The 26077-nt window shown below is 39.9% G+C and overlaps 1 protein-coding gene across 3 annotated transcripts in view; it reads left to right on the top strand.

Moving 5' to 3' along the window:
* The window catches only part of ipo13 (importin 13), a 67771-nt gene that overhangs the window by 31320 nt on the left and 10374 nt on the right, over positions 1 to 26077 (top strand). For 2 of the 3 annotated variants that reach the window (XM_034180383.1, XM_034180384.1), the window contains exons 6-18: positions 2352 to 2492; positions 2719 to 2860; positions 5374 to 5540; positions 5881 to 6001; positions 6380 to 6527; positions 6701 to 6882; positions 7163 to 7189; positions 11222 to 11356; positions 13422 to 13574; positions 16161 to 16241; positions 19135 to 19272; positions 22071 to 22167; positions 25153 to 25205. In XM_034180383.1, the coding sequence (XP_034036274.1) occupies positions 2352 to 2492; positions 2719 to 2860; positions 5374 to 5540; positions 5881 to 6001; positions 6380 to 6527; positions 6701 to 6882; positions 7163 to 7189; positions 11222 to 11356; positions 13422 to 13574; positions 16161 to 16241; positions 19135 to 19272; positions 22071 to 22167; positions 25153 to 25205 (1585 nt within the window). The remainder of the gene's footprint in view (positions 1 to 2351; positions 2493 to 2718; positions 2861 to 5373; positions 5541 to 5880; positions 6002 to 6379; positions 6528 to 6700; positions 6883 to 7162; positions 7190 to 11221; positions 11357 to 13421; positions 13575 to 16160; positions 16242 to 19134; positions 19273 to 22070; positions 22168 to 25152; positions 25206 to 26077) is intronic. The other variant, XR_004563166.1, reaches the window with a different exon arrangement.

The following is a 26077-nucleotide window of genomic DNA, read 5'->3' as shown; positions in this document are numbered from 1 at the left end:
CTGTACGTAGTCAATAAATCTGTGATTCCCCCCCATACTTCATGCTTGTAGCAATATGTTATCGAGTACTGTACTGTAAACATGCTGGATTTTGTCTCCCCGTCAACAATGGCTACCCCTCTTGTGTGGCCACTTTTAATCTGCAGTTCAGGTGGCCTTAATCCTCTGAGGCCGATGTCGTCGTATACCACGGCTGAGACCAAGCTTTTCTAAATTATAAATAACTTTTTAATGATATGAGATAGAAACGTACTTTTTTGCTGAAAAGTTAACTCCGCGGACTTTCGAGCCACCATCCACCATCTTTGTACTCCTTATAGAAGCTGTGTGATGACGTGAGCAGTGTGAGTGTCCAATCGGAATTGGTTCACCGTCACATGGTTTTCCACAGTCCAATCGTAGGGCAGATTCACCTCACGTGACACACCAAAGATTGTTTTTAGGAGTGATGTGTTACTAGTTGGCCTGTTTGAATAGCCCCCTGGCTGCTCCAATGCGCCCTATGCCATTATGCACAGCGAAAGTGAAAGTGAGCAAATGGAGAGCCTCTCATACAATCTCACATGCTCAAACAGTGTGTGAGTATCAGGATTGCTCGACTAGTTTTCCTGTGAATGTTACTGGATAAGCTTGTGGCAAGCTCTCTCTCCCTGGTGTAAAGCACTGTTTACCATATCAATGGGCGCTCCTCAAACTGAATGAGCCTCGAAGTGTGAATGCTGCTTTCAGAGCAGGAGAGACCAAACACACAGTGAACTTCATAGCAGAAGTTTGTGATATGACCTTTGTGTAATAGCAGACAGAAATTTCTTTGAGATGAAGACAAACAAAACGCAATAGCCCAAATTACATTTATAAAGTGTCAAAACAGTTGTTTATTATAGTTTGCTGTGTGTTTTGTATAAATGTGTGTGGAAAATTATTTCCGCTTTACTTTTTCCTTTATTTCTGATTGTAAACCTTTATACACTTATAAAACAGAACTATAGCATATATATTTTGAAAGTACAGGTTGTCCTGAAAAAAGAGACATAAAACTTGATTGTGAGATGCAGGGAGCGCTGTTAACAGCAGTAATAAAACATTTATGGCAGGTAAGTGAACTGTCCAAAAAATGCCCTCGGACCCCAGAGGGTTAACAGAGGAGGACCACTGTACTGCACTGGAAGAGTATGTTGGTTATTATTTCAAGAAATAGGAATACTTACAGCAACACCAATAGGACAGACATTGTTAATCTAGCATGAGTGGTTGCAGATATCCAGGAAATATTTTGTGGATGATAGTGGATCACCTCTCTAGGTCTGTTGGTTGTGGAAGTATAGATATTTTTTATTCTTTTTTCTTTTTGGAGATTAACCTTTGACTGATCTGCATAAAAGGTAATCATTGGGAGACACTCACCCAAGGAATGTTCCTTCCAGGTTTGGTGGAAATCTGCTCACCTTTTTCTAAATTACATAGTATACACAGGCGAGCAATTTTGATAACGAACCAGTTTTCCTCAGCCTTAATGGAAAGAATAACAGCAGGTAATTTTGGAGAGGCTTTGATAAAAGATGCAGAAGTATATTTGAATGTATTTGTTAAGATGAGGTTTTTTAGGACTTTGTTGGAAGTACACACACTGTCCTAGCTGTGTAATGGATCATAGCTGATGGTTCGGGTTTCTTTTCCCTTTATTATTTTTTTTTTTATTATCTGTGATGAAGTCATTCGCTCCTGCTGTGTCACTGATGAATATTCATCAACCTTAAGCCAGCGTATGTCAGCCTTTGTCAACTTGCTCACAAAGATAAAACACCTTTCTTGCATTCCTCGTGGGACATTCGTAATACATCTTACATTTATAAGATTCACACATGCATATAACATGTCACTGACATTTAGACTCATTTATGCACATAGTGTGTGTGTGCACATAAACACACACATCCTTCCTCTGCAAATGTCACCCCTCACTTGCTGTCATCAAGGATGTCAGTGGGATTTTGTGTGTCATCTGTGCTTCTACAGAGGCACGTATACCTGTGTGTGTGTCACCACAAGACTGTATGAAAGAATCAAATGGCTAAGACAGCAGGAAGAAGACAGAATAACACTTGACATCAGATTTGAATAGATTTTCTGGTTTCCTTGTAAATGATGATGATGATGACTTTACTGTCATCATTATTACTATATTTTTGGTTGAGGGTGGGTGTGCAAGATCAGAATGGGTTTGAAATAAAAACATTTGCTATGAGAAAAAGCAATAAATGCATCGACAAATCTGTCGCTGTTCTCTATTCAGGCCTTGTTGTACTGCACTCATTTATTATTTTTTCTTTTTAACTGTATGTCAATTACAGATATGTGAACACTTTGCTGAAACTGGTTCCCCAAGTGCTGGCTCTTCAGGAACAGCTCAGGGAGGCTGTACAAAATGGCGACATGGAGACGTGCCATGGCATCTGCCGTATTGCTGTCACACTGGGAGAGAACCACTCCAGGTGTGTATTTGTTACCGCTAGATTTGTAGTAACAAAGTGTGTGAGTAGTATCTTGGCATGATATATTTTTTTTAATTTATTGACTGAGAAAATAACTGACAAAGTATTTGATAATGAAGATGTTCATTGCGGTTCTACTGTTGAACATTTGTGTACTGCCATCACTGAACAGCTGATAAAACGCACCTTCTCTCTCTTTTTCAACTCCACACGTGCTTCATTCTAGGACTCTGTTGGAGCAGGTGGATCACTGGCAGGGTTTTCTGGCTTTAGTCAACATGATCATGTTTTGTACAGGCATCCCTGGCCACTATCCGGTCAACGAGACTACCAGCTCTCTCACACTCACGTTTTGGTATACGCTACAGGTAAACAGCGCTACAGCCCCCTCCGTTAATCTACTGCTTCATGTAGTTCATTAGTGTTCGAAGTAATTGCTTGATTGTCAAGTTATTGCTGCCTATGGAGTGAATTTTGTGTCTTTTAAATGCAAGCAATAAATAAATAAATAAAATCCAAGCAAGGAATCAAAAATCCAAGCCAAAAAAAAAAAAAATACACTTTGGAAAACAAAAATAGAGGTAGTCTTTTTAAAGTGGAAAAAATAAAATTGTGAATCCATAATTTTTTAAGTTTTGTGAGTCAGATTGATTTGCCGTTCAAAAGGTGCTGTTCTCAAGTCAAAAGGTTTTGTGCATCAAAATCTTTTGTGAGTCAAGAAGTATGGCCTTCAAATAGATCTTAACTGAACCTCGAGTGCACATGCTCATACTACATCCAGGGAAAACAGCCACCTTTATTTTTATCCTGTAATTTTCCCTTTTCATCTCTCCATCAGCCATACAAACTAGTTCAAAATATACAAAGTTGGTGATATTAATGTATTTTTTTAGGAGTGTGGGGGGGGGGGCAGTTATGACTCAGTCTCACATAGAAATACTTTGTGGCGGTAAGCTAGCTTGGCTTTGTTTTTCCCCAGAAGCAGTTCCACTCCCGAGATACACATAAGGTCCATCTGTAATGCGTGATGGTCCAGACTGGTGACTTCTCTGGGGATAGAAGTGAGGCAGGGCTACTCTGGTGACTGAATGGTCTAATGTCTAATCAACAATTAACTTGAAATGTCCTAGGTATAGACAGACAGGACTCTATGCATATAGAGTTCTTCTGTAGGCATCTGAATAGCGTTGGCATCTTCTCAGCTTGCGGAGGAAGCAGAGATGCTGTTGTGCTTTACTGGTCAGTGATGTGGTGTTCTTGGTCCGGGAGAGGTCTTCTGAGATTTTCACACCCAGGAACCAGGTGCTGCTCACCCTCTCCACAGTAGCACCATTGATGGTCAGTGGAGTCTGCTGGGTGTGCGCTCTTGTGAAATCCACGGCATCTCCATCTTCTTCATGTTCAGAGAGAGAGATTGTTGTCCTTGCACAACATGGTCAAGCGGCTCACCTCGCTCCTGTAGGTCGTCTTGTCTCCGTTGATGATGAGTCATGTCATCCTCAAACTTGATGAAGAGGTTGGAGCTGTGTGACAGTGTGCAGTCAGTGAGTCAGCAGAATGAAAAGGAGGGGGCTCAGCACACATCCTGGGGAAACCCTGTGTTTACAGTGATTGTGCTGGAGGTGTTGCTGCCAACCTGTACTGTCTGAGGTCTTCATGTCAGGAAGTCCAGCAACCAGTTACATAGCGAGGTGTTGAGCCTGAGCCGGTGTAGTTTGTGAATCAGCTGCTGGGGGATGATTGTGTTGACTGAAGTCTATCAACAGCATTCTGACATATGACAGCTGAGGTGGCATCATCGGTTGAGCGATTTGACTGATATACAAACTGGAATGGGTCCAGAGAGGTGGTTCGGTAAGATGCGTGACTAACCATTCGAAGCACTTCATGAGGATGGGAGGGAGTGCAACCGGATGGTCATCATTGAAACAGGACGGAGACGACTGCTTCGGGACAGGAATGATGGTGGTGGCTTTGATGCACATGGGGACAACGGCCTGACTCAGTGAGGTGTTGAAGATATCTGTGAAGACATCTGTGAGCTCCTCAGCACAGTCATAACCCAGAGGTTTGCGTACGTTGATCCTGCTAAGGGATCACCTCAGGCTGACTGGGGACAGTGTCAGCACCTGGTTGCCAGGAGGGGGTGAGGTCTTCTGTCCACGGGGTGCTGTTGTGTGTCTCAAAGCGAGCAAAGAAGACATTCAGGTCGTTTAGCAGAGAGGTGGAGACGTGGGAGGACTGCTGTGTGGGTTTGTTGTCTGTGATAGTTTGTATTTGCTGCCACAGACTCCAAGTGTCTCTGCTGCCATTGAAGCGATGAGTAATTCTCCTGAAGTTCTGGCTGTTGGCCTCTTTGATGCCACATGACAGGTTGATCCTTGCTGTCCTCAGGCCCACCTCATCCCCGGCTCTGAAGACAGTGTTCCTCGCCCTGAGGAACCTGTAGACCACCCCTGTGAGCTATGCCTTGTGATTGGAAAGGACAGAGCCTGGAGAATAACATCCTGTAGCATTTCAAAACGTGCTGTGTCGGCGTTCACACAGGAATGCACTCTGAATATCCTTGTAGTTGGGGTTTAGTTTTGGCATACAAGTTATGAGATAATTGCTGTCCATAAACACATCAACTCAAACCCTGTCCATCAGTCAGTGTGATGCCATGAAATATGGTGATGACGTTATTTATTCATCATCAACTTCCATCATTTATTTGTTTTTTGTGTTGACATGAGCATTAATTAGAGAATTATATAGATGATGATGATGATTTGATATTCATTTAATAGAAATCCACGCAACTGCTTTGGTCTGAGAAGTGCCTACATAATTTTGTGTTGTACACTCCTAACTATTTGGTTTCTTTTTCCGCATTCCTCAGGATGAAATCATGTCATTTGAGTCAGGCAAGCAGGTGGTGTATCTGCAGGTCTACAGGCCCGTTTATTTCCAGCTGGTGGACGTTTTGCTGCATAAAGCTCAGTTCCCTTCTGACCAGGAGTATGCATCCTGGTCGTCGGATGAGAAAGAGCAGTTTCGGATCTATAGGTGTGTGTGTGTGTGTGTGTGTGTGTGTGTGTGTGTGTGTGTGTGTGTGTGTGTGTGTGTGTGTGTGTGTGTGTGTGTGTGTGTGTGTGTGTGTGTGTGTGTGTGTGTGTGTGTGTGTGTGTCATACCTTATCTCTTCCTATTGCGCATGCCCAGCTGTGCAGTTTTCAGTGATAGACTGATAGTGTTTAACACTGATTCACTGACAGGTTTCTTGCTTAGCAAATATGTGTGTTTTTCTGTCATAGCATCACACTGATTTTACAGCTGAGAGGACAAAACCTTCCTGACAAGTTGACTAAAACTGAGACTCTTCCTCTGTGTGCATGTGTTTCCTGCAGGGTGGACATTTCAGATACACTCATGTATGTGTATGAGATGCTGGGAGCAGAGCTGCTGAGTAACCTCTATGACAAACTAGGGAGGCTTTTGACTAACACAGAACAACCTACATCATGGCAGGTGGGTTGATGCAAACATGGTCATATAAAGATCTGCTCATTGTAAATCAGAGAGAAAATATGAATTACTTTCATTCCTGTATTTTCACACTTTCTCAGATCATTTCCTTTCAAACAGAAGGTATCACTCAGTTTCAACTTTCAAGTTTGATCATACTGGAAAACAATTGTATTTATGTACAGTTTCTCCAGAAAGCAGTCACAGCACTTCACTTTTTCCACATTTTTTTTATGTTACAGTCTTATTCCAAAATGGATGAAATTTTTTTTCCCTCAAAATTCTACACACAATACCCCATAATGACAGTGTGAAAAATGCACTGAGTGCCCAAGTTTTTATGTGATCATGGTCACGTGAACTGTGTTTTCTGCCCTCCAGCACACAGAAGCTTTGTTGTACGGCTTCCAGTCCATAGCAGAGACGATAGATGTGAATTATTCTGATGTCATCCCGGGCCTGATAGGCCTTATCCCCAGAATCACCATCAACAACATCCAGCTAGCTGACACAGTCATGTTTACTATAGGTAAAATAAAACAAGTTTGAGCTTTGTTGGAATTTGTTAGGCTTTGCTGCAGTAACATACCAGCACACTTTGCAAAACAAGAATTTAAAAAAAAAGCATGCAGAATAAACCAAGCATAATACTTATTTCTGTTCAGTGTCATACTCACTACAGATCTGTTGATCTTTAAATAGGTGCTCTGGCTGAATGGCTGGCAGACCATCCTGTGATGCTGAGCAGTGTCCTGCCCCTTGTGCTGCAGGCTTTAGGGAACCCTGACCTTTCAGTTTCTTCTGTCTCCACTCTCAAAAAAATCTGTAGGGAGTGCAAATATGACTTGCCACCCTATGCAACCAATATAGTCGCTGTCTCTCAGGTATGTGTGCACGTGTCAGTTTCTGATCTATGTCATTGCATTTTCGCAGAATTTAATCAAGGACGACAGCTGAGAAACTATTTTAGCACAGTGTTTTTATTTTTTAGCTTTCAAGGTAAAGGAGTTTCAGTCTTTTGTGATATTACTGGCATCTAGAAATAGTTTCACTTTGATATCACCTCAGCTGCTGTATTTTTAGGATGACCTTTGTTGTGCTGTAGATTTTGTTGTGACTTCAAAATCTTGCAGCTCTCATTCAGATTTTCTCTTTCTTTTCAAGGAGGTGCTCATAAAGCAGATTCACAAGGTCAGTGCATGTGTTCTCTTGTTCATGCTCTCATTTTGCATCCTGATACTCGGCTCAAAAGATTTTCCGGTATTAGGAACATTATGAAATATTTATACATGTTTTCAGAATGTTAAAGGATGACCTGCTTTGTGATACTGCATGACATTCACATTCACATGCATAATTATATGCACAGTCCCACATTTTGCCTATGTAAGCAACCACAATGGAGATGAAATAAAACAGTCAAAATGTGCTTGTAGTGTAGACCTTTGTCTTAATTCAAGGGGTTCAACAGAAATACAGCATTTAGGGAATAACCATGTTGTGTCTGATTTGCGGACGTTCATGCTGGTTATACGGTTGCAAATAGAGCTTTACTTCACGGACTTTATGAAGTCTGCCTTGAAGTATGAAGTATGCCTTAGACTGCCCACAATAAAAGGCCACTCTGAAAGGTGCAGTTTTATCACACAGCACAATGCCACAGATGTCGCAAGATTTGAGGGAGCGTGCAGTTGGCATGCTGACAGCAGGAATGTCAACCAGAGCTGTTGCTCGTGTATTGAATGTTCATGTCTCTACCATAAGCCGTCTCCAAAGTCGTTTCAGAGAATTTGGCAGTATATCCAACCAGCCTCACAACCGCAGACCACGTGTAACCACACCAGCCCAGGACCTCCACATCCAGCATGTTCACCTCCAAGATCGTCTGAGACCAGCCACTCGGACAGCTGCTGGAACAATCAGTTTGCATAACCAAAGAAATTTTGCACAAACTGTCAGAAACCGTCTCAGGGAAGCTCATCTGCATGCTCGTTGTCCTCATCGGGGTCTCGACCTGACTCCAGTTCGTCGTCGTAACCGACTTGAGTGGGCAAATGCTCACATTCACTGGCGTTTGGCACGTTGGAGAGGTCTTCTCTTCACGGATGATGTGAAGGAGATGTGTTGCACTGCATGAGGCAAATGGTGGTCACACCAGATACTGACTGGTATCCCCCCCCAATAAAACAAAACTGCACCTTTCAGAGTGGCCTTTTATTGTGGGCAGTCTAAGGCACACCTGTGCACTAATGGTGTCTAATCAGCATCCTGATATGGCACACCTGTGAGGTGGGATGGATTATCTCAGCAAAGGAGAAGTGCTCACTATCAGATTTAGACTGGTTTGTGAACAATATTTGAGGGAAATGGTGATATTGTGTATGTGGAAAAAGTTTTAGATCTTTGAGTTCATCTCATACAAAATGGGAGCAAAACCAAAAGTGTTGCGTTTATATTTTTGTTGAGTATCATCCAGAAACTGAGACTTTTGGGTTTGAGTGATGCCGTTTGCAAATGGATTTTTAGTTTTTTAACTGGAAGACCACAAAGAGTCAAGATTAATGGCTGTCTCTGATGAACTTATTAATACTGGCTTGCCACAAGGTTGTATTTTAAGCTCATTGTTGTACCCTTTGTACACTTACGACTGTGTTGCGTCCTTTCCTAATAATTTCATAATTAAGTATGCAGATGACACAACTATTATTGGTTTGATCTCTTCTCATGATGACTCTTTGTATAGATCTGAAGTGCAAAAGGTGGTTTCCTGGAGCGAGGAAAACAATTTGAAGTTAAATACTGCAAAAACTTTTGAGTTGGTTGTTGACTTCAGTAAAAATAGAGCTTATGTTCCCATCATATTAAATGGCGCTGATGTGAAAACAGTTGAAAACTGTAATTTCTGGGATTGTTTTTATCTGATGACTTGAGCTAAGAATTCACTCTGAACAAGAATATTCTCTTAAATTTTTATCACAGCTGCATTGAAAGTTTTCATACAAATGCTATAAATGCATGGTTTGGAAATGCCACTGCTAAAGAAAGGAAGGCTTTGAATAGAGTGGTTCAGCCAGTAGGACTGTTGGTGTGGAACTGTCTGTCCTGGAGGACATTTACAAAAAAGGCTTAAGTCCCGGTCTTTGACTATTACTAAAGACCTCCTGCATCCTGCCAGGGACCTGTTTGAGCTTCTTCCCTCAGGTAGGCGCTATCGGTCTATTAAATGTGGGACATCATGTTATAGAAAAAGTTTCTTCCCACAAGCTGTGGCAATGATCAACACTCTGATTAGTTTTAAATGTATCTTAAATTATTTTGTGGCTCTGTCGTTTTTATGGCATTTTTTATGTTCTTTTATGTCTTTTTATTGTTTGTGTATGTCTTGCTAGTGCACTTTTGAGCTCCTTGCACCCTTTTTCCAATGTGGTTTTAGTACTGCAAATGGCAAATTAACTTGAACTTGAATGGAATCAACAAACATGACATTAAGCTGCCTTTTTGTTTGAAATAAACAAGAGTTGTAGAAACTTCCCAATGAGGCACAATTACTTTCAACATGCATTTAAAACTGAGTCAGGTAACAACTGAATATATATACAAATGATATTATACAAATGATAGTAATGGCGTCACTACTTTGAGCATTTCCTCATGTCTTTGGAGATTGTCGAGTGCAAGATATAAAATATATTTAGCAGTCATTTCAAGCAAATATGAATAAATGTCTTCACCAAGCATCAAAGTGTCCTTTTGAATGACAACAACTGGGAAAATGGATGTCTGTTCCTGAGCGGTGCTGCACCACAAAGCGGCGAAATAGAACGTAAACAATAACTGATAAATACCATGGTGAGCTGGGTTTGTACCTTATTGTTGTACCTATTGTCAGTCACGTCACGATATGTTCCACATACAAAAGAAATCCACAACTGTAACTGAAGTTTTCCCCAAACATCAGAGTCTGAGCTGCATTAGTGGGGTCGTATTGTCTGATCAGCATGTGACAATCGATCACCAACTATCAAATGATGAAGTGGTATAGTCCCAAACAGCAGATGCCACGATGTTTACAGAGACTCAAATAAAATCCATTCTTTTGTCAGTCACGAAAAGGAATTGTCCCAAGCACCTCGGCTAAAATATTAACAGAGGCTATCTTCTTCTTCTTCTTCTTTTGAGGGGGAGGAAGAAGAAGAAAAAGAGAAATAAGAAAAATGACATTCTTTGTGTTGAAGAAATAATGTTTGTTTTTTAAAACTGCAAGACCACACTTTTGAATAAAAACAGACTACAATTTCTTCTAGTTAGAGGAAACCTTGTTTGAAGTTATTTGAATCTCCAAGGCCGGCTCTTTTAAGAACAATAAGACTGAACAAGAAGAAGAAAATTAAATGTAAGTTTTTTACAAATGCACTACAAAAGTGTTTTCAAACATTTAATTGCATTGCACATTTACCTCATGATGGGTCTGTTCAGTGGCTTAAAGAAGCAGTTTACTCACATTTTGTGCTTAGTAAGATTAGTTAGCTCATTAGCTGTGCTCCTTAACACCATGTGTGCCTTATGAATAAATAATGTGGCTATTAAATAAATTTTGCCTCTTGTTGCATGATGTGGAAAATGCGACTTATAAATGGTAAATGGACTGCATTTATATAGCGCTTTTCCATCCGCATCAGATGCTCAAAGCGCTTTACACATCAATGCCTCACATTCACCCCGAAGTGAGGCTGCTGCCATGCATGGTGCCCACTACACACCGGGAGCAACTAGGGGATTAAGGACCTTGCCCAAGAGCCCTTAATAATTTTCCGGTCAGGCTGGGATTTGACATCCTCTGGTCTCAAGTCCAACGCTTAACCACTAGACCAGCACCTCCCCTAAATCAACATATACTTATACTTTGGTGTGAATTATTTACAATTTTCTTCTCTTATAGAGGCATTTTTGAACAGGTACGATTTGTACTTGCGGTTTGTCCAACTACTTGTTGGCTCTGGAAGCTGAGACTGAGTATAAAAGTGGCTACAATTACGCAATAGTTGAATTAAAACTAAAAGTACACAACAAGCACACCTCAGTTGTTTCATTTTGACTTATTGTGGTGTTGTACAGGGGTAAAATTACAAAAATGGTCACGGTCCAAATACTTGTGGTTCTGACTTTTATGATCTTGAATGACTTTTGAACGTAAAGTAAGCTTTTGATGTCTCCATCTTGTAGACGAGTCAGTGTATGTGGCTTATGCAGGCCCTTGGCTTCCTTCTCTCTGCTCTCCCTGTGGAAGACATCTTAAGAAATCTTCATTCGCTTATCACCCCCTACATTCAGCAACTGGAGAAGCTCGCTGATGAGGCGGTGCGTATGCAGACCGCAGACACGCGCGCACACACACACACAGAGAGAGAGAGAGAGAGGGGGGGGGGAGAGAGAGAGAGAGGGGGGGGGAGAGAGAGAGGGAGAGAGAGAGGAGAGAGAGAGAGAGAGAGAGGGAGAGAGAGAGAGAGAGAGGGGGGGAGAGAGAGAGAGAGAGAGAGAGAGAGAGAGGGAGGGAGAGAGAGAGAGAGAGAGAGGGAGGAGAGAGGGGGAGAGAGAGGAGAGAGAGAGGGGGAGAGAGAGAGAGAGAGAGAGAGAGAGAGAGACTGGAGCCGACCCTGTACCATAGGCTAGTGACTCATGCTGTAGTAGAAAAAACATGCTGTCTTTCTCATGAAAACACCCACTCCACAGCAAGAAATAAAGGCATGCTCAGAAATCGATACTAAAACAAATAAGCTCACAAAAGCCCAAGCCCACACACATGCATGCGCACAGTTGTCCAAGTGAAAATTCTTTGACTAGTTTAAATGTCAGATCGAGTAGACCCTGGATAATCAGACTGTGATGCTGGATGTTACAAATCTGGAAGTGACATAATCTGAAATATTATCTATGTGGACTAAATCAGAGTTTTTGTTTCTTGCAATCAGATAAGACATCAGGTTTAGTAAATCAGTGATGTGAGTCTTCTGAAAATTCTTTGGAAGTCTGATCCCCCCCGTCCTTGGCAAAATTCTGTTATTTTTTTCTTGTTTTCCAGAGGGCTCCAATTCTGGATTTCAAGAAAACATGTGCCAGAACAATGTATTGTTTGTAAAATGATTGGAAACTTCTCTGATGAGACGCCATAGTGGATATGAAGTCTCTCATTGTCACATCTTCATCCCAAACATCCAAACATGAAAAATAAATGTAAGGTACAATCCCATGTATCAAGAGCTGCTGATTGTACAGGCAGCAGCCAATGAGAAATGTCTAAAGTCTGTGGCGTTCTGAAAAGAACTGCGTTGTGTTGAAATACTGAAACAAATCATGGATGGAAACATTGTTCTGCAGCAGGGACATGATTTAAAGTGCGATAGTTCAACCACCAGTAATTTCAAGTGGGCCTGGTTAGAGGAAAAGGACCAAAATGTTGATTTTTTTTTTTTTTTTTTTTTTTTTTTTTTAAATCATAGCATATATGAAAAACTATCACCCTTGCTAAGTCTTTTACAATTACAATTACGTCAGTCATGTATTGTTGACAGCACAGGCAGCAATATTCACCATGAATGTGTTGTTACTTGACATGATACAAATGATTTCATAAAAATCTATCAAAATCTATCTTTGGGATGAATTTACGTCAAACTATCTACATGCACACTCAATATTTTTATTTATGTTTTGATCGATCATCCAAAATATGTATTTTATGGCTTCTTCTGCGACATGGGTGTGAAATATTCTTGTCAAGAAAATGCCAAACATTTAGCTTGTAGAAATCAAATATTGATGTGAAAAACCTTTATGCATCATTTTGCACTACATGTACATTGTAAGTAGCCCAGAAATGCTTACAGCAGCACTGGGTGGAAAAAAAAATCTGTTATTCTCTTTCCCATTTATATAGGTGAAAAAGAATAAAAATAAAATCCAAATCAGGGATGTTTAAAACTGAAAGTGATATTGGTGATTACTGTGTTCGTCTGAGCGCCCTGGGCACTCTGCACAAAATTCTTCTTGAAGTGAGGGTAAGTGTTTGCACATCCCCTAGTTGGTGGATTTCAGTGAAACCCACACAATGGATGCACACCATATGAAGGAAAGTCATTTTGGTCTGATGTCTTTAGTTGGATATAACTGGTCTTTTTTTTCTTTATAAATCATATTTGTCGCTCGCATGTATAAACATACCTGCTGGGCTGCTCATTGCAGAGGTTGATCAGTTTTGTAATTGAAGTATTTAATCTTGAAAGATTTACTAGCACCGTTATATATAACACATGCAAGCAAGCAGTGCTTATGGAAGAGTTGGGGTATATCATTTTATGAACTTACTCACAGATCTTTTTTCTTCTTTTTTTTTAAATTCTGTTACATTCTTTTTTTCTCCCCTCAGCCTAATCCCTCAAACAAACTAGCAATTATCCACATCTTGGGGCTGCTTTCCAACTTGTTCACTACACTTGATATCAGTAAGCAGGACGATGAGTCAGGAGATGGTTCAGCACCACCTGTGAAAACCGTGCCTCCTCCACCTGGACCAAATCCGGTCAGTCTTCATACTGTTATTAGTGTTGCAAAATTTGACACGTACATTAAATCAGGCTGAATCCATGGCACACAGGTATTCTTTCTTTCTTTATTTTTTATTTATTTATTTATTTATTTTTTGCAAATGACCAAGGGCTTGTGTTTGAGTGTATTTTGTGTTTGAAGACAGTTACATTTAATCTGGAGCAGAACACAGTTATGTAATAATGGACAACAAACTAGGAACAAATCAGGAGAAACGTAAACATAACTTTCAGGCCCATTATACAAAAATATTGCAAGGAGCTGCCATGAAGGCAATTTTGGCACACAAGCAGGTCAAGACATATCTGGGAGCATACACTGTGGCTGTGCATCGCCACATCCATGACACTACAGAACTGGCTTGGATCCTTAATGGCAACCATCCAGGCAGACAGTGGCTCCATCCCTACGTCTCAAAAGTAACCATGTATGTGCTGCAACCAGGTGGAACATGGGCATCCCCTTGACCTTCTTCAGCCACTGCAGTCCAAAACATTGAGGCCCCTGTGTGCTGCATGCCCAGAGAAATGCACCACATGACTAAAATTTTGTAGCTTGCTTTCCTTTGTAATGCAAGTGACATGCCTGATCTGAGTCTGCATAAATTGTTCTTTTGATGCAAAGTCATTACAGCAGTACCCAAGGATCCTCACAAAAGCCTGAGCACCAAAGACATCCATTCATCAGTTTAGGTAACAGATATGTGTTCAAGTCTTACAACCATCCAATAGGACAGAAAGAACCAGGACTCTAAAGACATGGACCTTCAGCCTCCTCCATCTTTGCTCCTGAAACTGGCGCTTTCAAACTGTTCAAAAATGTTAGTGAATACCAACAACATGCTAAATTCATCTGTATGTCGTTTTGCTTTCGGTCTTGACGGCTCCTTATTGTTTGCGGAGTTCCCATAACATCAGCGTTCAGTTTGACTGTTGTCCAACTTCTTCCACCCTCCCAAGTCTGACGTATTGCACGAAGGTTGACAGTATCTGAACGGATCAATAGCTAAAGCGCTGATGAGCTGAACGTAACTTCCTTGTATCGCTGATGACTCGTCTATGTTTGGACAAGCAACATTGTCATACAGAAACAATAGTGGTAAGAACGTTTATCTACTACTGTGACTATTTATGTACGTTCCAGCCGTGTGTGGCTGGCCTGCGTGTGTGCACACACGTTGTTGTGTTGAAGACAAACAGCATTGCTCACCTCTTGTTAAGATGACCAAATTCCGCACCTGCAAGTACTGTGGACATGAGGACAAGGCTGGCTGCTCTCATACCTGCTGTTGGTGACATCATCGTGGATGTTTCGTTTTGATTTCGTTTAAAGTGTCAAGGTTCACTTAGTTTTTCTTTTGTTAGTTTTGGTATTTTTTTGTTTCTTTTTGCACTCTTGATTCACAGGCTTTTCAGTGATGGGAAAGGTGCAGGATCATCATCTTTATCAGTTACAGTGCTTGAATTTCTTTTATAGACGTTTGGGAAAAGCATCACACAAATAATTGTCTGTTTCATGGAAGGAATATTAAGAATGACAGGAGGCCAGCCTATCCATTTATAGAACTCAGGCAGACTGACATCAACAAAATGTGTCAGAAAGGGACTTCTCCAGCAGAAACGAATATTTAATGTAAAATATTTGCAACTTAATATTATTTTTCAAATGTGTGATTAAGATCAACTACTGTGTTTAACCAGATGAAACTGCAGCATTTAAGTTTTGCTTTGTTAGTTTGTTTCCAGTATTTTTTATGCACATGTGCACAATTGCACCAATTTAAGTGTAGTTTGTATGGTACAGTGCATCTGGAAAGTATTCACAGGGCTTCACGTCTTTCACATTTTATGTTACAACCGTATTCCAAAATAGAATAAGCTCATTTTCTCTCTCAAAATTCTACTCACAACACTCCAAAATGACATGAAAAATGTTTTTGAAAGTTTGCAAATTTATAAAAAATGAAAAACTAAGAAAACACAGGTACAGAAGTAATCACAGTACTTTGTTGATGAACGTTTAGCAGCAATTACAGCCACAATTTGAAATGTGTGGTGAGGAGGATCTCCTGGTTTTAAAAGCATCTGAGACTTGTGACTAGTTGGCAGATTTTACTAAATGCAGTGTCTTGCTGCTAACAGTGGAGCCATCTCATTATAATGCCTTCTTGTGTAATGTGACTTGACGACATCACGCACATCAATTTCAGAGAAATTTAGAAACTTGGTTGTTAACTGTCTGGTGTTTTGGACAGAAAGAAAGTAGAGAGTTTGGCAGGTAGGTGTTAGGGCTGTGATGGGTTAATGTTTTTAATTATTGGGCACTCCAGTTACTGTTGTCTGTGTGTTACTGCAGTAATATATGATAGATGTAGTAGCTTGTAGAAGATAGGAAGAAATGGGGGCCAGAATCCTGGTTTGTGTGTCAACATGTGCACTTAAGAAAATTAGTGTAATCCAGTGTAGTGCCATTTTGCCAAGTCAGACTCTGTCTGCAATCAAGTCTTTTCACCTTCTGCGTCTAATGTTGCGTGCATTGGCTAATTTTTTTTTCCTTACAGGTGGTGGTGGTTTTGCAGCAGGTCTTTGCTCTCATACAGACTGTTCTCAGCAAATGGCTCAATGATTCACAAGTTGTTGAGGTAAGTGTTGAACATGTGCTGGCCACTGTCCATTTTTTCCTTCTGGCTCCAGATGGCAGCTGATGGAGGGTTTGCTCCTTTCCAACCATAATGAGACAGTTCTTATCTTAAGAGTTCAACCAGAGAGTTCTTATCTTAAGCTTGTGAAAGTGATATCTCTCTACTTGTGATTTACAGCTCGCCTCACCAACATCACCACCACCAGTGTTTCTACATATTATAAATCAAGTGTTTGTATTTAAAATGGCAGACACTGTTGTGGCTCTTAGTCTTCTGTAGTACACCTCCATCTGTTGGAGATGATTGGTCCCTTTCTAACCACAGGGCTGATATGTCTTAAGGACATTCTGTTCATTTCATTAGGTATTGGCTATAATGTTGACAATATCATACTGTTCAAATCTGTATAAATATCTTTCTAAAACCAAATGCTCACTCCCCCCTTTTTATTGTTGTAAAGTCATAGATTTCCAATTTTGTCTTGTTCCAGGTTTTTGCTGCTGTGGAAACAAGATATGGTCACATTTTAATTCAGCTTGTTTTTACCGTGTTATGATGCTGATTATTCCATTGGATCATTCTAGACAACACCATTAAATTTACTAGAGGTGGGCCTGAGCTGATCCAATATCTGTATCAGCTCTGATACTGATGTCAATCAGGTATCAGAAGGACAGGACCAATCCGTTTGACGATCCAAGTCCTCCGCACGTCGTCAAATGGACACATGGTGTGGTGAACCTACTTTGCTTCAGAATTGCCAGTGGGGTGAATATAAAAATAACCTTAAAATTTCCTGTCGTGCAAAACCTTTTTTGTTTTTTCCATTTTCAGGGATGTTACACACCGTGCTGCAGCTTTCAGTTTTAAACAGACTTATTGTAGATGCCTCTGCCTGACGGGGGGAAAGGAAAATTCATTTTAATCCTCAGATGTATTTAATTTCTTAACAGCTGGTGAGAAACAATACAATATTTCTTTGAGTAACAGGTGAGCCGGCTGCAATTCTTTGCTTCTTTGTCCTCAGTACAAAGAACGTTTTACTGCTCATGATTGTCTGTCATTCATGATAGTCAGTTTTACATTCAGGCAAATAAGTTTCATGAAAAATGCTGTCAACTTTGGATTTCTTTATTTTGAACCGCATATTGTTGGCTGCATGGAAACTAAAATTAAGCCCGACACCATTGTTCAGTTAATTACTTTTGTATGCACCGCGTGCCACACGCATGCGTGTACACAGAGCAAAAACACATAAACACACAACAAACACATGCACACACAAGAAGATCTTAGATATCCATCTCATGATAATTAGGGATCCTTTTTCTGGACATTAAGCACTGTGTGTGTCCTTCATTGCCAGAACCACCTCAGCTGGCTCCTTTCAAACTGAAGGAGCAGCAGCTCCACTCCAAGGACCTCACAAATGACTGAGCTCCTCACCCTGTCTCTAGGGAGACACCAGCCACCCTCCTTAGGAACCCCATTTTGGCCCCTTGTAACCACGATCTAGTTCTTTTGGTTATGACCCAACCCTCATCACCATAGGTGAGAGTAGGAACGAAGATTGACCAGTAGATCGAGAGCTTCAGCATTTGGTTCAGCTCACTTTTTGTCACACCTGTACGGTAGAGCGAATACAATACCGTCCCTACTGCGCAGATTCTCCGGTCAGTCTCACACTCCATTGTCACGTCACTCGTGAGCAAGACCCTCAGGTACTGTAACTCCATCACTTGGGGAAAGACTGCATTCCCTGTCCGGAATAAGAGGGAATAAGGTGCTGATCCTCATCCCAGCTGCTTCACACTCAGCTGAGAACCATCAGGCTGATGATGATGCCAACAGGACCACATCATTTGCAAAAAGCAGTGATAAGACCCTCAGCCCACAAAACCGAAGACACCCCCCCGCCCCAACTACACCTTGATATCCTGTCTGTAAATATCACAGACAGGATTGTGACAAGGCACAGCCCCAGCGGAAGCCAATCGACTTACCGCCCAGGACCCAAACACAGCTCTCGTTTTATGAGTACAGAGATCGGATGACCCTGAATGGGACCCCCTCACTCCATACTCCTGCAGATCATCCACCTTCTCCAAGTCCACAAAACACATGTAGACTGTGTGAGCATACTCCCAGGCACCCTCCAAGATCCTTGTGAGAGTGAAGAGCTGGTCAAATATAAAACAATATAACTAATGGTAAGCAGAAGAAAAAAAAAAATTTAAGATTTGCTTTAAAAGATTCAACATACTGTAATTTCTCATTTCAACAGGCGATCTGTTCCCCAGTTTAGAAGAATAATAAGCAAAGTTTCTGAACTCTTCTGACTTCTTAACCGTGGGAATGCAGAGCAAGCTCGCAATCTGTGATCACAAAGCGTGAGAAGGCACATAAGGTTAAACAGGTTCAAAAAGAGAATTGGATTAAAATTGAAATAATGTGGATCGGCCCATCTCTAAAATTTACCTGTTGGTACAGGCCCAGTATTGTGTACTTGGATGTAATCGCGTTTACAGTGATGCTGTGTCTTCACGTTAATATGGAGAATGCCATCACTTGTGTCTTTGTTGCTTCATACTGTTATCAGTGTTATCTGACAATCAGTTTAACTTTAGATATCGTATTTTTCAATTTTTTCTGTAATTATTGCATCCACCTGAGGGCAGAAAGCATACGTGACTTATGTATGAAAATATGCACTGCACTAAAATAAATTTGTTTCATATAGTTTTCACTGCCAAATTGCAGAAGTTCTGTTCTCCTTACCTACATGCCTTTGAAATAAATGTTGATGCCAGCACATGCTGGGCACATGCTGTTGTAGAAATGAGTTCACTTTATCAGATAATGATGTTTCAGCTGATCTGATGTTGTTCTGCAGGCAGTGTGCGCTATCTTTGAGAAGTCTGTGAAGACTCTGCTTCATGAGTTTGGTCCCATGGTGTCTCAACTAAGTGAGATGCTTGGCCAGATGTACAGTACCATTCCCCAGGCCTCAGCCCTCGATCTCACTCGACAGGTACACGGCCTTTCACACACATTATTCCGTCTGAAATAGTATGTACTTGCATGAAAATACATTTTAGAGTATTGTCAGAAGCTACTACCTGCCAGTGAAAATATGTTAATCTCAATTTACCAATCAATGTCAAAATAATACAAGTGGCTCACTGCAATTTATTTAGTGTATTTTTAATTTTTATTAACCCCTTGACCATGGGGGTGTCATCATCGCCTGCACTGTCTGGCCGTCCGTTTGCCACATCACCTTGTGGCAGGGGTGTCACAATACATGCATTTGTGTTGAACCGTACGGTACGCACAGAACAGTTTAGTTCACACAACTGCCTGCAGAATACATGGTACAACTCTGCACTCTTTTACAGCCGCAAATCAGAAAAAAAAGATGGGCCTAAATGCAAGAATGGATGTATATTAACAAATAAAATGACACTGGGCACACAGAACATGAAATATCTTGCATTCATACTTTCCTCAATGAAACAGAAGTCAGAGTAAATTTAAGAATAACTGTTCTGTCTCACCGTTTTCTGATTGGCGGTTGTGCATCATCACGTTCTGTGTATGTTTGCCGTGTTTAAGAAAGTGTAATGATTACTTCTAGGAATAGAAGCATTTATTACCTCCGTGCACATCTGTTGTGCATGTGTGTGGAGCGTTGTCACTCCCATGTATCTGACAATCATCCATTCAGGTGTGAACAAAGAAACAAAGAATTTTATCTGAATGGGACCAAACTTTGTAGAATGACTGAGGGTCAGCCAAAGACAAAACGTTGAGGTTACTGGTCAAGGTCAAAGTTTGAGACCAATGCTTATATATGAGATGGACACACGACCTTTGGTCACATGACCTTTGCTGTTGGCCACATGACTAGAAAGGTCAAACTCAAGGTCAAAAATGTTAAAATGAAACAGCTTGCACCCAGTATAATTAAAATGTGATGGAAGGGTTTGTCATTGTCAAAGGTAGTCTGGTTAAAGTTGGAAAAGAATTGGTCAGATGTCAACGTTACACAGAACCATATATTACAGTATCACTGAAACACAGAATTAATGTTCATGAATTTATGTCAAACATGTGAGGTGCGGATGTTGCACTTTTTGACTGCCCATTTTCATTTATTTATTTTGTCATTTATTTATTCCTTCATTGATGTATATTGTTCCAACATTAGCCTTTATATTTTTATTTAGTTTTTGTTGGGGCGGAGATTTGGGATTTTTGAAAGAAACAGCTGACGGCCTGTTTTGTGATGCATTATATGTATGTGGTACTTGGTGAAAGCTGTTCATGGCCCTTCAACAGCAAAACAACCTGATAGTGGTTTTTCAGTGAACAATTCTGATATTTATAAAACAGGGCAGCCAGTATAGAATGATGATTCTACATATTCAGCATTGGCATGTCTCCCACTGTTTTACGGTAACCATGTGCATGCAGATTTGTCATGAAAAGGAGTCTTATTCTGTGGTGTTGTTCTACAGAAGCCACACTGACAAGCTCCTTCATCACATGTGACTGCTGATAGGGATTTTAAAGTCAACCCCGTGAGTGCAAACATTGGCCAAGACCTATTATCTCAAAATGTACTTAACTCATTGAGTGCCATTGACGCTTAAATGCGTCTTTTCAGATAGTAACGCTCAGCGCCAAAGATGCGTTATCGCTCCAATTACATTTTTTTATGGTGGGTGTGTGGTAATCAGCTGATCTAGCTTGTGTAAAAAAAATTAGAATTGTAATCACAAGGGAACCCATTCTGTGGGTGGTAGCAGTGTGAGTGTGGACCGGAGCGTGGCTCGCTCTCCACCGTTGTGCAGACGTCTTACGGTTGTACCGCTCCTAATCCGACTGGTTTCCACCTGGTTGTCTGTCAAACTGTAATGCAGTCGTGCTGCTCCAGTCGTTCCGTCTTTTTCCTTGGAATGAAAAAAACGCAGAGCGCACGACACACACCTCACACCTCACACAAAGGCTGCTTACAAGCAAATGACGCAATCGACAGGCTCATGCGTGATTCAAATCCATCAGGTTTTTGAGAAAAATAAAAAGGTCTGATACGCGGGAGCCAGAGGGAAAAGACGCGCCGCCTAGAGAAGAGACAGACGGAGTCCCTCCCCTGACGTTTTTTTTTTTTTTTTTTTGGGTGCATTATATAGTAGGATCACTTTTCATAATGTTTGAAATGTCACTGAAGCAAAAACAATTATAATCAAAGACATTTTCTCCTTGAAATGTTGCTTGTCACAAAAAGCCAATTTTCTCAGTTTTTTGTCAGAAATCAGCATTTTTAGTGATACCCACCCATGTTCTGCAGACAATTACTAAAGAATGGAAAGAGGTACAAACAAACGTTTTTTTTCTGATGATAAAGGAAAGTCTGAAGTTTCTTTTGGTATGTTTGTTGTTGACATGGACATAGAACTCAATTTTCTTTGGGTCTTGAAAAAACACTCAAATGCTGAAAAATCCTGGCACTGGAATGTTCTGAACTTTGAAAATGGCTGGCATTCAGTGAGTTAATCAGTTGCCTAATTATTTGGCCTACCACCACTACTATTAACTAACCAATACTTAGTTGTAGAAGAAAATGTTTTGTACAGTGTGACTCCTTTCACCTGGACCGGATCTAAAACAAGTCAGGATGTAGGCACCATGTTTCATTACTCACCAGGTGCATGGAAACAGGTTTTTCCAGGGTTTTTTTTTTTTTTTTGCTGTAAATGTTTTTCCAATAAGATGATTTCTTGTGCGCATTGTGTGAGTTTCTGAGTTGAAGTCTTTTCATTTCAGATGGTGCATATCTTTGCCAGTGAGACAGATTACTTCACACCTATCAAGGCTCTGTTTGAGCTCGTTACCTCGGTAACACTGTCCATCTTCCAGCAAGGTAGGGGGTCCAACAGGGGCGCGACTTTGAATACTGTGAAATATATCTGATCAAATCAGATATGGCAGTCCTGTTAAATTTTATGTTACTAATCACACAATTTCACAGAATCTTCGTGGTTTTTGACATAGGAGTGGAAGCAGATGAAATGTGTAAAATTGTGAGGGGGAAAAATATGCAAGTGTGTTTCATATGCTATGGTGACATTTCATCTCATTTTCTAATTGGTGATTGTGTCAAGAGACTAATATGCTGCTGCCTTTAAAATCAACATGGGGGCCACAAATAGGAAAATGTCACAATGTTGGAGGGAGTTGGACTTTGTTGCTCCAGTTGACCTTCTAAATGTTTGCACTCATTATTTATTGGTACGCATTAAACCGCTTCCCAGCTCTGATCAGTGGTGAAACACTTGATTCAACAACTCAGCTTCACTTTAATTGTATCGGCTTTAGAAAGGTTTGGGTTTTTTCCTTTAATGCTTAACATCCTCAGTTTTGTTGAAAATATTTTTAATTCAATATTATATGCCTTTTTTTATAATTAATGTTCATATTTTAGTATTTTAAGGGCAATCATAAGCTTTTCTTTGGGTTGTCACTGCAAAGTGCTGGCTCACGGTTAGATTTTCAGTTAATTTAATTGAATTCATTTCATTTGGCTACATGTACTAGCCGTGCTTGCCTCTCCCCTCTAATTTATGTTGTTGTTTTTTGTTCCTGTCCACCTTTCCCGCTTCGACTGCTTCAGTATGGCTGCCTCTCCTCCTTCCTCTGACCATTCTTTTCTGAGCTGGTTTCTTGCAACAGAATGGATATAGTTACAGCACAGTAAGCGCTAGCTTAATCAGCTTGCTACCTTATAAAATGACAGAGGCGGCCAGCTCAATGCAGCTGCAGTTACCAGAATTAAAGTTGTTTTTTAATCCTAATATCCTGTAATAAACCACGAATTCCCAGGAGGTGTTGTTTGTGGATGAGAGCTGGGGGTGCACTTTAAAAAAAAATTGACCAATGTTTACTCCAAAGAAATTGTGGCAACAAAGTGATACATAATATAATTGAATAGATTTTAGATTTTGAGTTCTACAATTTTGATTAAAAAGTATTGAATACATTAACTAAACCTAAACAAACAAATTAAGTGCATCTTAATAAAAGCAACAGTTGAAATGTGTTGGTTTTAGTAATGGCACACCGAATGATATATTTAGTAAATGAAATATTTAGTAAATCCTAATCAATTTCACAAGGAAAGCTGATTCATATTTACTACATGTCTGAGCAAAAATATAGATTTACTAAATATATGGGGGAAACTGATTCATATTTACTCATATTCTAGGTGAAATTGAGTTATATTTACTAATTAACTGGGTGAAATTGATTTACATTTATTACATATTTGGATAAAAATCATTTGCATGAAACTGCAGTTTACTTACTATAACCATGTAAATGTGTTGAAATAAGCAACAATGTGCTAGAATATAAGTCGGCCAGGGGGTTCATGCGCTTAGTTTCAGTGTGGAAGGTTGTCAGTTCAAACCCCACCCCTGAACCATTTCCCCATGTAATGTGGAGTTGCGTCAGGAAGGGCATCTGGTGTAAAAATTGTGCCAGAATCAACATGCTGGGCCACCTTGGATCTGCTGTGGTGGCCCGAGTGAAAACAAGGAAGCAGCCAAAGGGACTTACTTACTTTTGTGCTAGAATATGAGTTGATATAATTTATTTTATTTACTGAATCCAAATCATTTTTATGCAGATATGTAATAAGTGTAAATCAATTTCACCCAGTTAATTAGTAAATATAAATAAATTTCACCCACATAATTAATAATCAGTAAATATCAATCAGTTTGCCCCAAATATTTAGTAAATCTAAATTATTTTTGCGCAGATACTTAGGAAATATGAATCAGCTTTCCCTGTGAAATTGACTAGGATTTACTAAGTTTTTTTGGCAATATAACTCATCATTTGACGTGCTAGTACTAAATCCAACACATTTCAGCTGTTGCTTTTATTAACATGTACATAATTTTTTGTTTAGGTTTCGTTAATGTATTCAATACTTTTTAATCGAAATTGTAGAACTTAAAATCTATTTAATTATATTGTGTCACTTTGTTGCTACAGTGTTTTTGAGTAAACACTGGTCAAAATTTTTACATAGTGGGGGAAACTTTTTTGGAATCTGGAAACAGCTAAAGCTGGGCGCATTGTACAGAAATTTGTTAGATTCCAATTTTACTCAATTTGTCAAATTCCATTTCTGCCGTTGACCTCAAAGTCTGGAATCTTGAAATGGATTCTCCAAGGCAAGAAGCTCCTACTGGACTTGTGTGGTTAAATGTGCCTCGTTAGCTGTCTGTTATGCTTTAAAGTCTTATAGCCTGTCTCCGGGCTAAGGGAGGAAATGGTATGATGGCTGATAATGACGTGTGGTCATGGGTTCATTCTTGAGGCAAAGGAGAGTTTGTGACCAGTTCTAAATGGACCTTTGACACTAACCTCTTCTCCTGATGCACATTGTAGAAGAAATGTGTTGCTTCTAATGTCGGTGGTGCCTCTGGGTAAGAGGGTTCATTTAGCTGTGGTGCCCCTTTTCCTCCAAACTGTAACAGTAACAGAGGTGCCTCCTGGGTTCCCACTCCAAACCCACTTTTCTTTTCTTTCTTTTTTTAGGTTTGTTCTTTTTCTATCGTTACTTCTTTCTTATTTTCCTCTCCAGACAGACCCATGTCTTCTCCCTGTCTTTGTTTTTGGTTGGTCTCTGTTTTTCCAAAACTCTGCCAAAGCTTCATATTGCCCCTCCTCCTGCCCCCTCCCACTTTTGTTCCTTACTCACGTGTGAATTATTTCAATGAAATATTTTTAGTTTCTTTTATTTCCACATGACTGTTGAATCTATTCAGTTGCTGTTTGTATATTATTCTTCTTCTCTTATGATTTCTTAAGTTTCATCTTTATTATATTTTAGGACCCAGGGATCATCCTGATATTGTTGATTCATTTATGCAACTCCAAGCTCAGGTGTGTTTTTGGTTTCTTATTTCATTCACTTTGTGTTTCTCTCTTTATCTCTCTTTTTCTAATTTCTCCCTGTTTCCCTGTCCTGCTCTCTCTCACTGCCCTTTTCTGTTCTTTGTTACTGGGCCCTAAAGTGTTCATCATATAGGTGAGGCAGTGGAATGAAAGATGAGGGGAGTGTTTGGAAAAAGAGACCTCAATCTCTCCTTACATGCTCTCGAGTCTAAAAAAGTCACCTCACCACTCAGTAGTATTTGTTCCAGGTCAGATTTTTAACATAATTTTGGAAAATACAATTTAGTCCTAGTATAAGAGTGTGCAAACTGTGGATAACACACTGACTTGTTACATTCTTATTTTTATGTATCATTGTTAAGTATTATGTTATATACATATACGTATTATAACATAATACATGTTATATGTATTATGTTTTATAATTTCTGTACTTATTTGTTTTGGTTTCTTTACATCTATGGATTTCTTGGGTTGCTACGGACATCTGGTGAAAATTTCATGTCAGTAGTACGTTTTGAAATATATTTCCTTAGAGAAATGATGTGTTCCATACTTTTTATTTATTTATGCGTGTGTATATATATATATATATATATATATATATACACATACACATACACACACACACACACACACACACACACACACTAAAATAATGTTTTATCAGGGTTTTTCCATTTAGAGAAATATGTTAAGATCTGTGAAACAAGATGCGAAAAGGCCTCATGGACTAATACAAATGAAATATTCTATTGAAAAATTTGTCACCACATATTTAAATAAAAAAAAAAAAAATCATATTGCTTTAGAAGCAGAAAAGCAGTGGCTACAGTCAGATCCATAGAGTTTTGTACATT

Source organism: Thalassophryne amazonica, chromosome 10 (genome assembly GCF_902500255.1).
Source record: "Thalassophryne amazonica chromosome 10, fThaAma1.1, whole genome shotgun sequence".
Classification (NCBI taxonomy): domain Eukaryota; kingdom Metazoa; phylum Chordata; class Actinopteri; order Batrachoidiformes; family Batrachoididae; genus Thalassophryne; species Thalassophryne amazonica.
Note: the sequence above shows the minus strand (reverse complement) of the source record. Positions and strands in the feature narration are given on the sequence as shown.